Here is a 14,024-nt window from a genome sequence, read left to right as displayed (position 1 = left end):
GTTATACAATATAAAACTAATGTAAAACTTGTCATCTGTAAAATAAAATCAGCTGTTTATTGGGCATGTGAGATGTATATCTTGATGTAAAGGAATAGGTTTTAAGTTAGATATCAGGTTTGATACATGAGGTATTCGGATTAAGATAATAAGTTTGATGACATAGTAGGTTTGACAAATGAGATATCAAGTTTAATATGTGAGGTGTCGAAGTTTAGAGATGAGTTATCAGCACTCTTTGAGAGTGTACGGCCACTGATGCATGCTGGGATAATATGTCTGGGCATCAAATTTGACATGTTTCTGTAAACACAACAACAACAACAACAACAAAAAAAACAGACTTCCCCGATTTTTTATTATTATACATGCCGGTGTGTAATAAATGTGCATATTTACGAATGTGCATGTGTGTGTTTCATTTAAAGTATCTGTGAAACTCATTGGAGATGAAAAGAAATTCTCAGTATGTCTCCGTTTCTGTGTCTCTCATAGCCACTAGGGCCCAGATATCTCTTGAGACGTTAGAGAAGAGATTCTGGTCCATAGCCAATCAGGTACTAATATGTCATCTACCGTAAAACATTGCTAACAGTTTTTGATTACTGTGTGCATATGTGCATTTGCTTTTGTGGTAATGAATGTATGAGTGTCTATGTACATGTTTTGCCAGCCTTGACAAAATTTTCATAAATAAATTAGGGCCAAATAATGTCTGAATTAAAACTTAAAACTGTCAAAAGGTGTGTGTAAACATGTATTGTAAATGAATTAATTTAGCAGACGCTTTTATTTCAAAGCGACTTACAAAATGAGGAAGGATACAACATAAGCGATTCATCTTAAGGAGACAGAAACATGAAAAGTGCTGCATTACAAAGTTTCAATTGTGTTAGAAAAGTACTAGCCAAGACAGAGGTTAGAGTTCAACAATATAAAAAAATAAATAAAAAATTATTATAAGTGTAAGGTCACATGCTCACGAAAAAGTCTTCAGCTGTTTTTTGAAGACAGAGAGGGAGTCTGCTTCACGGATAGTGTTGGGAAGATCGGTTAGGTAGTATAGTAATTATAAGGATTATATTATAGTTCTGAATCATTATATAATATTATATAAATTTATATTAGATTAGATTAGATTAGATTAGTGGACTAACATTTCTATATAGTGAATGCACATCAAGTGTCAGTGATATTTCACCTGTCATTCGGGCATTGCTAGTCAGCTATCCTACTACTCGTATCACTCTGCGATCTCTACGAGTAAGCTAATAATTAATTTCAACTCAAATCATTATTTCATGTAAATTTACTTATTAATTTGGCAAGAAGTCATGTAACAAGCAGGATAATGAGCAGTCAATAATCATTTTCGCAATGCCCAAAGTCTATAAACAGTATTGATTTATTAAACTTTTGCTTACTCAGCTACAGAATTGCCACAAAGAATACGCGCAATCTTCATCTGAAGTCTGGATTAAAAGCACTGAATCCACCTTCGCTCACCATGCACCAGTGGACACAACATTTGAGAGTATTGATGAGCAGCAGGACTATGAGCTAATAAGAGCCGTTCTATGTAAATACCTGTGTTATTGACTGTACTGTACATCTTCAGCGCCCCCTTGAGGACAAAACTAGAACGCATTTAAATGTATTTTACAAGATGACATAAACTGATAGAAAGCAAAAACTACCCACCAGAGTGGCCTGTGACACTGCGAAATTCACAGGCCAAACAGAAAATGTACCTGCATTTGGCGCTTAGCGGGTGTTAATTTCGGATCCTGCCTTGAAGAGGTTTATTTTGAGATAACAATCGGCTGACTGTACATTATCCCACTTATTACATGGCTACTAACCAAATAAATAAATACATGGACATAAAATATTGATCTGCGTTGAAATTATGTAATTTGAGAAGAAAAAAAATCGCTAAACAGCTGAAATCAACCTCCGGTTTGCGTCAGAGTTCTGTTAGTGTTTACTTCATCAAAATGACGGTCTGAGTGCTCATCATTCAGCCTATTACAAGAATACTTGCTAAATAAATAAATAAATGGACATGAAACATTAATTTAAGTTGAAATTATTTTATTAGCTTACTTTTAGATATCGCACAGTGATCCGAGAAGCAAGAGATTCTGCTCGCAGAATCCGGATGAGCGGTCTGATACGTTTAAATCCCCTGATGTGCGGTTGTTGCAGAGCAATATCTGACCGCTGGATGGCGCCATTGACCAATCAGAATAGAGTATTCCAGAGAGCCCTGTAATAAGATGTGATATGATATTATTATTATAAATATTTATATTATATTATTCCCACAAGGATATGTACACTTGTGTTTGTTTGTGAGTGTGTGAGCCGGATGCATTCTGAGGTGGGAGGTGAAGACAGACACAATTGTGTTAGTGGTGAGGCTCCTAACACTGGCTTTTGTTTTGCTATTTATTATATAAACAGAAGAAATTGACCAGTGTTAACGTGAGATGTTGGAGAGGAGGTGCTTTAAAAAATGGGGAGAGGTGGTGATATCACTCCCTACAGCATCCCTAGGGAGTTCACTCTCCCATTTCCTTTTTTCATTTGTCTTTTCATTCTTGTCCCCCTGGGATTTTCCATCCCTCACTGAACACTCTTCCACCTCAGCTGGCACATCAGCCCTGTTTGTCCTCACTCCTGACTGCAGTCATATTAACTAATGCCACATTCACTGATGCTGCTGTTATTGGAGATCCAACAATGCCGCCACAAGTGTTTATTCTTACTGCTTTAATGTTTGACATTTTAAAATCCAAATCCATTAAGTAAATCTTTAAGGATTATCAGCAATGCATGTCTGCACAACACTGAGTGAACTAGGATGAAACATGCATGTATCGTAGTGGGAAAAAGACTGACAGACTTTGACACAAAGCACACATGGATTTTTTTTGCACTTGTTCCAACTCTTTTTTTTTATTTCTTCTTTTTAATCCCCTTTTCTCCCCAATTTTGGCATGCCCAATTCCCACTACTCACTAGGTCCTCGTGGTGGCGCGGTTACTCACCTCAATTTGGGTGGTGGAGGACAAGTCCCAGTTGCCTCTACTTCTGAGACCGTCAATGCGCTAATTGTGACCACGAGGAGGTTACCCCATGTGACTCTACCCTCCCTAGCAACCGGGCCAATTTGGTTGTTTAGGAGACCTGGCTGGAGTCACTCAGCACACTCTGAATTCGAACTCGTGACTCCAGGGGTGGTAGTCAGTGTCAATACTCGCTGAGATTCCAGGCCCCCTACTCGTTCCAACTCTTGAGTGTTCTGTCACTCTCTCCGCATATATCAGGGTATGAGTGTGATGTTTTGTTGCTGTTTTAAATTTGAAATATGTATATGAATACTTTTAAAATACAAATTTAGGTTTAGTCTGTCAAATGTTTTAAGCATGTGCTTCCATGCTGTAATGGTTAGTAATGTTAGATTTGGTCCTGGGGGATTGAAGTAAAGCTATTAGAGCGAAGCTTAATGCTGTACAGGCCTGAATAAGTGTGAGCCAAACTGGACACACACTTAAAGACACAGGCCCTATATGCAGTGTCTCTCTTTGGAAAATTACAGCACTGTGGGCCTCCAGTCCCTGAACAGAGATCAGTAGCAAATCAAAGAAAAACAAATAGCTAGTTCAGCTCCAGAGTCTTTCAACATCTGGCATCAGGAATAGGCTCATCGATAGTACTAAGTGCTCACAAGTACATCAGGAATTGTTTCTGCTGTTCCTGTCCATACTCTCATCTCATTCATGCGCAGGTCATGTGATTGCTGAAAGGCAGAACAGTTATGTTATAAGTTGAGTTTAAGCTGTCAACACTAAGACAAAAATTTCATATCAATTAGTGTTTTTGTTTTTTTTTCACTGCTGCTTCATATTAAATGACACTGATGTATGTACATTACAAATGCGGGTATAAGCCAAAAAAAAAAAAAAAAAAAAAAAAAACAATAAAGCCTCAGCTCTCTTAATACATATAAATCCTCCATTTCTGTCATCCGTAACATCTATCTATTTTTCTTATTCATAGTGTTCAGGAGTAGAGGGGCTTTGTCCTCTAAGCTGTACTGATAATGCGGTGAGTATCTTTATGATTTATAGTGATGGACAATCATAGAGAGCATTTGTGCAGATTAAATTAGGTTTTGCCACCCTGCATTTCTTTTTTCTTTCTTTCTTTCTTTTCCTTCCATCTTTATTGCTTTGTCATTGACAATAATGGCTTCATCATCATCTCTAAGGACAGGACTGACGTAAGAACACTCATGTGTTAAAGTGTTTGTGTGACAGGTGTATTTTCAATCCTCAAATATTGCAATAACAAATATATATATATAAAAAAAGTCTTTATGAACATTTTTTTATGATGTATTTCTTATGTTATTATTTATTTCTAAATAGTTTTAATGCAAAAAAATAAATCAAAGAGAATTTTAACAGAATCAGGGAATCTTACAATTGTGTTTTCCAAGCCTGGGAAAGTCATGGATATTAATAAAATTTCAAAAGTCATGGAAGTTTCCATCAAGAATATGTATTATATAGTTTTTCTCTGCATTAATGGGATAATTCACCCCAAAATGAAAATTTTCTCATTATTTACTCACCCAGATATGTATGACTTTCTTATTGATCTTTTTTGCACCAAAAGTGATCATATCGCTTTAGAAGACATTCATTTAACTGCTAGATTCGTATGGATGACGTTTATGCTGACTGTCTGTGATTTTTGGCGCTTCAAAAGAGAAATCTCCTTTCACTTGCATTTTTAGGACCTACTGAGCTAAGATATTTTTCTATTTTTCTCCAAATGTGTCCTGGTGAAGTCATACACACCTGGGATATCAAAAAGGGTGAGTAAATAATGAGATATTTTTTTTTTGTTTTTTTTTTTTTGGGTGAACTATCCCTTTAAAATATTGAATGAACAGATACTGCTCTTGCATAGAGAGTAAACTTGCTCGCAAACGTGATGTCCCTTCTCGGTGAATCGTTCTTTTGGGTCAGTTTGTTTTCTGTGAATTAGTTGAAACAGTTCACAAATCAGTCTAAATGATTAATTTGCAAATCAGTCTGAATCAATCTTATGTTTAAGCTCTGTATCCAAGAAAGTTAATTTCAAAAAGTTTGGAAACCCTGGCAATAGGAAATGGCTCTTTTGTGTGTGTGTCCCTGGAGATTTAGGTTAATATGGGGAAATGACATGCAGTTAAAAAAAATCTTATCTAAAGTTGAGTCTGCATGGTTTAGCTGAAAGGAGGTCACAGTAAAAAAAAAATATTTTTATATATATATACACACACACACACACACACACACACACACACACACACAAACACAGTATATATCAAATTATGTCATAATATACAATGGGCTCTGAATAAAGATTTTGTGCTGTGAACAACACAGATTAAAAAAAAAAGCTCTGTTTAACACTGACTTTTTCCCACTGCCAAGGGAAGTGACTGTGGAAATTAATGACTAAATAAATAATTGCATGAGGTGTTTTCCATCATTAGAAGAGTTCGAATGGGTGAGGGAGAGAGAACAGTGCATCATCAGTGTATATATAGAGGAGAAGAAGGATAACAGTGGTTAAATGAATAATTTAGCATGCTGGGTGCGGTAAACGCTGACTCTGATGTTGGACTGCAGCCTTACTTAGTCCAATTTCTGTTTAAAATTTGATTTGAGTATTTTATCAAGCAGTGAAGCATGCCCATGACATTAGAACAAAAACGCGTTCATTTCAGCCTGTCCTTGTTCTTATCATGAACGTCCAGGTAAAATAAATAATAAATAACTGTAAAGTCTTGAAGTCACATGTCTCTCTTTAAACTCTCTGTATCTATAGGGCAGCAGGTTTCTGGGGGAAGTTGACGGGTCTGTGATGTCACAGCTCTTGAGAATGGCCGTGTTCAAAAGGTCGGAGAACATTTTATAGATTTTACATCAACTTGTTCAACAATGTCTCTTCCAAAGATGTGAATTAATGTGTAAATACTGTGTCACGTAGTGTGTATGTGTGACTGTTTTCAACAGAATTTCTCTCTACGACGATTAGGCCATGTGTAAGTCGAATACTCACTCAGCAAGCAGTGCTTGACTCCTGCTCAGTGTAAGCATCCTCATGCTTGTTTTAATTTAACTCCCACCAGAACACAACAGTCAGAAACTAGATTTAAATTTCACTATCACTGTCAAAAAAACTAAAAAAATGGCAAAAATTGTACCTTTAGGGGTACAACAGCTTGTCACTGGGGTAGTACCCTTAAAGGTATACCCACTGTACTCTTTCCATATCATTCGGAACTTATTTGTACATTGTCTGTCCTGAAAGGGTACATATTACTACACTGAGTGTGTTACCTGTCCCTAAAGGGTACATAATAGTACCTTAAGATGTAAAGAAGTTAGAGTAGGTGTACCTCTGAGAGTACTGCCCCAATGATATGCTGATGTACCCCTAATGATTCAATTTTTGTACTTTTTTCGTACAGCACTTGCAAGGCAGCAAAAGTATAAGTTTAGGATTTAGAAAGCTTTTCTCCTCTGGCTAATCAGCATGAATATAATGCCAATATTAGTAATATACTGTATGTGTAGTACAAGTCTTGTTTTATGCAAGTTAACTGAGTAGATGTTAGTGGGCAATGTTTACAACAAAAGGATTTTGTACAAACTCAAAAATGAATGATTAAGCATCTATGAATTACATCTTGAATTGACTGCAGAAGTACACATAGATGCAGTGTCCTATTTGTTTGGCTTTAGTTGGCATAGGTAAATGAAATACCTCATCAGAGCTGCTATCCAGTTGTCACCACACGACAACACTCAGTATTCATCTTGTTTCTGCGATGCCATTTTTGCAGTGTGTAGGCAGATACATGGTATCATAGATACAGATACATAGATACAAGCAAGACCAATCACGATTAAGTATGCAAATGTTAAGATGATGTCATCACTGTCAATTTTGAATGGCAGATGGGAGTCAATGGGAGATTTTCAAACTTTAATCTTAATTTTCTTTTCAAAAACAGATAGCACATGTAAAGATAAAATAAATGCCAAAACAAATTTTGAGTCTGTACATTTTGAGCTGAAGTTTAATACTTCTAGGGTAAGTTTAATACTAATAGCATTAGGATCTAGAACAAACCCCTAACCAAAAGCTTTAAAGGGATATTTCACCCAAAAATGAAAATTCTCTCATGATTTACTCACCCTCCTGGCATTCCAGATGTGTATGACTTTCTTTCTTCTGCAGAACACAAATGAAGATTTTTAGAAGAATGTTTCTGCTCTGTAGTTCCTCACAATGGAAGTGAATGGGTGCCAACATTTTGAAGCTCCAAAATCCACATAAGGGGAGCATAAAAGTAATCCTGTGGTTTAATCCATGTGTTCAGACACGATATGATAGGTGTGGGTGAGAAACTGATAAATATTTAAGCTATTTATATCATAAATTCTCCTCTCTGCCCAGTAGGGGGCGATACACATTAAGACTGTGAATCACCAAAAAAAGAAAAAGAAGAATGGGAAAGTGAAGTGGAAATTGACTGTGCAGTGAGGAGAATTTATAGTAAAAAAGGACTTAAATATTGATCTGTTTCTCACCCACACCTATCATATCACTTTGAAGACATAGATTTAACCCATTGGTCAGCAACCTTTTTGATATGGAGTGCCATTTTTTATTTTCCTGGTCAATGACTGTGCCGAAGCACATGTGTGTGATTTTTCGAAGTTTGAGTCCACTTGTGAAAATGTTTCTATTTTAAATTTTTCTATTTTAATCATTACTTTTTCATTACAAATGATATTATCAGCATAACAGTGTGAGTGAAAACTTTTTGAAAAACCAGATGATTATGATATAATCATGATCCCGCATGTGAAAAATCTTGCATGTTAATTTTAACAGAGCATCTTGTGAAAGTGCCTTAATGAAAGAAAACCTGTCCTTTTGTACAAAATGAGTTAACACAGTTAATGTCACAAATTTGCTTACTGATCATGAAATTGTGTGCAATCTTAAATATTTCTTATATTTTGTCATACATTTTTCAAAATCACGCCAAGGGTTAATCACTAGTACGCTAGCAACAGTGAGAGAGGAGCAGGCTATTTTATTTATATGATGTTTTTCGCACCTGCATTCCAATCTACATCTTGATGTAATCCTTCCTCATGATCACGCAGCGTGATTTCTTCAGCTGAATGGGAGACTAAACATGATTAAAGTGTGACGAGACTCGCGCTGTGAGTGCAAGCCATTTGCGCATCACAAGCTGATCAACTATTTAGCCCTTTTCGTTGAATCGCACCTGCAAAATCCTAAAACTTTATTTCCAGGTTTAATTTATATTTTGAATAGTCTCAGATTTTTGAACCCCACATTGTGGGTTTATGCTTTCTCTTTTAATTGTTTAACATAATTTTGAGTGTGACCATGGCTTAAGGAGAGTGTATCTGTATACTGGGTTGGAAATCTCAAGGATTAATAGTGTTTTTTTCCTTATTACATCACGTGTTGTTCTGAAAGCAATAAGAAACAAATGGAACACGGAATGTAGGCTGTCATCCGCGCAGCCTGAACGAAGCAAAGTGGCCGCGTTTACTAACTCGAGTAACCAAAAGTGAAGCGTTGCTGGCTCATGATGCGCGAATAGCTTGCACGCGCTGCACGAGTCTGTCTCGTCACATTTTAACTTCTTGTTTAGCCTCCCATTCAGCTCATGAAAACACGCTGCGTGATCACGAGGAAAGATTGCATCAAGATGTAGATTGGAATGCAGGTGCAGGATTTATATTAATAAAATAGTCTACTCTCTCGCCGTTGCTGGTGTGCCAGTGATTACCCCTCCGTGTGCCAATGCTGGCACGTGTGCCATAGGTTGTTGACCCCTGATTTAACCACTGGAGTTGTCTGGATTACTTTTATGTTGCCCTGATATTTGGAGCTTCAAAGTTTTGGTCACCATTCACTTGCATTATATGGATCAACAGAGCTGAAATATTCTTCTAAAAATCTTCGTTTGTGTTCAGCAGACAAAAGAAAGTCATACACATCTGGGATGGCATTAGGGTGAGTAAATGATGAGAGAATTTTCATTTTTGGGTGAACCTTCCCTTTATGGAATATCAATACAGGGCTGTCTTGCAAGTACTGTAATTATCAGCATTATGTAACCTTAAAACTCACTGGAAAATCTCTTTTAAAAAGCTTTCCTTTTCCTCAGCACTGTTTAGGGGCTGCTTTGTCTATGTATCACAGTCATGTTTTGAGCAGCATTTGCCTGAAATGTCAGGGTTTTGGTTGTGATGATATTTTGACTCAGGGAGACAAATACATTTAGGCTTGCATCAGGCTCACTGAACTACTGTGGTAAAAAAGAAAACATATCTAAGGCAACTATGGGCAGATGTTATAGGTTAGGGTTCCTTTGGGATGGTATAGAAAAGAAGGTTTTTCGCTCTATGTTTTCTGTTCGTTCAAAAGCTCTGACATATAAATTCTTTCTGTAATAGAAATGAAAGGGTGATGGTTAGATTATAATAGTTTCCCTCATTCTGCTTTTCTTCCACTCTCAGCCATTTTATAACCTGCTGGCAGCACTGAGATGGTTCCTATCAAACTCCCTAATGTAAGTGAGGCTGTTTTAAAACATTTTCTGCTGTTGAAAACATCAATGACTCAGTTTGTCCCTTGTAAAATCAGACATTTTCCCTCTGCCAGATCTTTACTAGACTTCAACATCTACAGTCTGTGGCAATCAGATTACTTTGTGGAGTGTATGTGTTGTCTTAGTTAAAAACTGATTGCAAAGTAATACCATCACTTCACATTCATCATGCATTTGTGTAACCTGTATGTTTGTTGTGCTGCTTTCTTCTCTTCCTTCATAATCTTCATCACCTGCCCTTTCATTTCTATAAATTCTGTATCTTTCCTTCCTCTTGATGTGACACAGCAAAGACTTCATTCCATTCATGTAAGTGCTGTCCTCATCATCATGCGTGTGTGCTATTGCTTGTACAGTTTGTGAAAGAGAGATCAGAGAAGCACTTGGTCATGGATTTCACAGCAATATTCATGATCAAAGGTGACAAATATTTTTACAGCTATCTAGACTATTGAAATCAATGTTGTGTATCACTTGCTTAGCTGATAAAGCTTGAAAAAGATGGGGCATTTTAATCTTGAATTCATACTCATATCATTTCAATTCATACTTAAAGCTACACTATGTAACTTTTGGCCCTCTAGCGGTTAAAAAATAAAACTGCATGCATCTTGCGGAAAAACGTTGTTTTGGTAATGACACAAGTTGTGCCTCGCCACTGTTCCTCTGCGCAGATAAATGTGGTTCGAGGCACCAGTGTACACATGAATACAGGACATCTTATCAGAGCGAATGGACAAAAAAATAACAAAAGAAAGGAAAAGACGGATATCCGAAAACGTCATCTGAGCAGATAAGTGCCATATCTTATGCTGTTGTTTTGACTTATTGGAAACATTGATGTTTTGAAATAAATGACGTTACAAAAGTTAGGTAACGTTCGTTAACATTAGACATAACCATTGCTAGTCTGATAAGGTCAAACGTTGTAAAGTTTTTATAACTGCAGGATATTCTGGCCAAACAGACCACGGTAGTAACTAATTTATAGATGTGGTCAACATCATTTCAAGACTCACATGTCCTTGGCAAGCCTAGGACTAAAGGATTTATTTATATAAATTATTGCCGTTATAAAGAAAAATACACGTGTGCTAGCAAGTGAAAAGTTCTGCACCAATTATAGTATAATTATTGTATTTCACTACACACACACAGACGTGATTACACAACTATACATAAACCATATCAATAAAATATCTTACCTGTTGAGTAAGAAAAAAGCCATCTCTGGGTCGCTTTTAAATCCTTTCAGATCTCAGAGTTATCGCCACCTCTGAAAAGCCAAGCTGATGTTGACTCTGTCGCTTTCTCTTTTTGCTTGTAGACTCTGCTCTGTTCGGGGTTTCTTTGTTTTTACAACCAGTGATTCCCCGGAGGTTTGCCGTTTTGAATGATCCATGGTAAATTTTTCTCATTGGTTGTGACAACAAACTTTCAGGTTCATGCTACACCAACACACGCGCTACAGTAGCCGTATCTTATTTTCTCTGTGTACGGATATAACGTGACACGCACAGGCGAATAACGTATGCAATTTCCCGCAAAATCCGTCCCGACAGCTCTAAAATATAAATCATAATTATAGGTTTATCAAAGTGTATTTGGGTAAAGTAAAGACATGGTTTGGAAGATAAATTTTTGTTGCACTTTCTCATTAATAACATTTTGTTGTTTTTTAACAATAGTATAGTTCATAGTATAGCTTTAAGTTTGCTGTCCAGTAAGAAATCAAATGGGGGAATGCTGCAGCCATGTGACACAGAGTGACACAGAGTGACACAGTGTATCCCAGCGTGATCTATGAATCATCAATCAAAGAAACCAACAGCATCATCAAGTGTGGGAGATATCCAAAGTAAGAGTACAATCTTTCACTTTATCATGGAAAAGAAAGCCCATGCCCAGATTCAGCTTTAAAAGTCAGTTTCTTTTTCTTCTTGTTTTTTTGTTTTCAAATTTTAAGCTCTGATGCCCTCTAGTGGTGATGACATATATGCCGAGGGAATATTGCTTTTGTTGTTGTTGTTGTTGTTGTTGTTGTTGTTGTTGTTTTTTAAATATGAGAGTCATTTTATTTACCAATAATGTCTAGAAGTGTTGTCGTCCATCTGCACCTTGTCTCTTACAATATTAAGAAAAATCCTTTCTTAGTGATGGAAACTACTACTACTACTACTACTACTACTACTAATAATAATAATGCACAAGAGCTTACCTTACTTCAAAGTGCAAATTATGCAATGATTTTCAAGAGGTTTAACTTTATTTAAAAATTATTTCCAAGTAATTTTCAGGCACTTTTAGCCAAACTATTGTCAACTAACGTCTAAACGTCAAATATTTTACAGTAAAACAATGTTTATACCAAACACTATTTTGTTTGTGATATAAAAAAAATCAAGATAAAAGATATATAAAAATTATAGTTCTCATATTTTATCGAAATACCGTCCGATTCTAATGGAAAGCGCTCGAGCAGCTTAGTGTTGCTATGGTTACCTCTTCAGAGCAGGACCTCTGTTCTCCAACGTGGTTACTTAAAGGGATAGTTACTCCAAAAATGAAAATTCAGTCATAACCCCATATGACTTTCTTTTTCTTAAAACAAAGGAAGAAATTGAAAAAAAAAATAAATAAATAAAAAAATAAAATAAAATAATTAAATAAAAAAATAGATAATAATAATAATAATAATTTTGCTCATTGAGATTATACAATGGCAGTTTAGGGTGACTACCTCTTCATGCTTCATTTAGGACACAAATGTATAATTCTGAAGTCTAATAAATTATTGTATGCAACTCATGCCTTGTTTTGAAGGCATATGAAAAGGTTTGGTGAGAAACAATCCAAATTCAAATGTATTATTAGAGAAAATGCTCAACGACTATTGCTGTCCTGCGTGTTCACGAGAGTTCACGAGAGCAGCAGTTACGCTGCCCCTGCTCACAAGATGGGGCGTTCAAGCGAGAAACCACTTGGTTTTGCTTCAGTCGGACCACCAGCGATAATAACAACAGAAAACAGAACACACAAACCAGACAACAGAATGTTAAAAAAAAAAAAAAAAAAACAAGTCACAAGAGTTTGAAGTCGAAGAATAGATGCATTTCAATGCCCAGCCTTATTTGTTTGAACCGGAGTACTCAGAAATCAAACATAGAGATGGAGGAGGCTCATGCAGCCACACATACACACTCAGAAGCAACAGTCAGACAGAGAGTACAGGAGATGTTTTGGATGTTTCGCTTACCGAAAGTGAACTGGAAGAACATTTGAAAACATCGTTCTTTATGTGTAGATTTAAAACTAAAGTTAGATTTATTCCCTTAAATGCTCACTTTCACCTTGTCTACACTGGTGCGTCCGTTCATGCAATGTGATGTTTTGTACGCTCCAGTGTAGATGGCTTCATTGATTATAATGCTAAACTTTTTTAATGAGATGATTGTCAATAAACTTAACTTTATTTATTTCTCTCTGTCTGGCTCCCATTCTCAATTTCTATCTTTCTGTTATTGCATTCAGGATGTTTATGATTCAGCAGATTCCTGATGGTAATCTGTTGTTGGTGGTGATTCAGGCTGATTTTGACTGTTCTTGGCAGTACTTTCCCATCACCATGGAGCCCAAAGAGGTCAAATATCTTTAACACGCAGCAAAATCAGGGTCACCTGACCAAAGGAGACCTTTGAAAGAAATCAGTAATTTTAGCCATGCCAGGAAATAAAATAAAATTCAAGTGGATATTTTAAAAAGAAAATTGAAAACTGAATTCGGACTTGCTTTAATTGAGATTTTCTTAACCTCTGAGCACACAACACCTCTGTATAACGTGACTGAATGAGATCTCAGAAGATACGAAGTTGGCCAGAATCTTGCCATGCTTACCACCCTCAAGGAAACACACATTAACTAGACAGCCTTTCAGATATGCATTATCCGACTGTCATGTTTGTCTTCTTTGATAACAACCTGTCTATCCACAAAATGAATTAAATCCACTCTACTTTTCTAGTCTACTTTTCTTCTCATATTCTGTGTCTCTAAACAGGGGTCGGCAATCTTTTTGACATGGAGTGCATTTTTTATTTTCCTGATCAATGGCCGTGACAATAAGCCTGTCCATCATGCTGTTCCTAGCCTGTTTATTGGTTTCTGCGCTCATCTGTCGATGACAGTTTATTAAACTCCTAAAAGACACATGCACACTCAACTCATGCTGTTTTATTAGCAATAATATGAGTTTGGACTAGAACAGAAGATCATAATTTTCTACTGTGTTAGGTCT

The 14,024-nt window shown here is 36.4% G+C and overlaps 1 protein-coding gene and 1 pseudogene across 1 annotated transcript in view; both read left to right on the top strand.

The window, feature by feature from the left end:
• Window positions 1-1,599, top strand: part of LOC127436614 (voltage-dependent calcium channel subunit alpha-2/delta-4-like) — a 35,037-nt pseudogene extending 33,438 nt beyond the window's left edge.
• A 2,466-nt stretch (window positions 1,600-4,065) lies between these two features.
• LOC127436765 (serine/threonine-protein kinase 38-like) overlaps window positions 4,066-14,024 on the top strand; it is a 21,995-nt gene continuing 12,036 nt past the window's right edge. The window contains exons 1-2 of the mRNA XM_051691127.1: window positions 4,066-4,113; window positions 9,639-9,691. Of these exons, the coding sequence (XP_051547087.1) occupies window positions 9,668-9,691 (24 nt within the window). The 5' untranslated portion in view covers window positions 4,066-4,113; window positions 9,639-9,667. The remainder of the gene's footprint in view (window positions 4,114-9,638; window positions 9,692-14,024) is intronic.

This window comes from Myxocyprinus asiaticus, chromosome 47, assembly GCF_019703515.2.
Source record: "Myxocyprinus asiaticus isolate MX2 ecotype Aquarium Trade chromosome 47, UBuf_Myxa_2, whole genome shotgun sequence".
Lineage (NCBI taxonomy): Eukaryota > Metazoa > Chordata > Actinopteri > Cypriniformes > Catostomidae > Myxocyprinus > Myxocyprinus asiaticus.
Note: the sequence above shows the minus strand (reverse complement) of the source record. Positions and strands in the feature narration are given on the sequence as shown.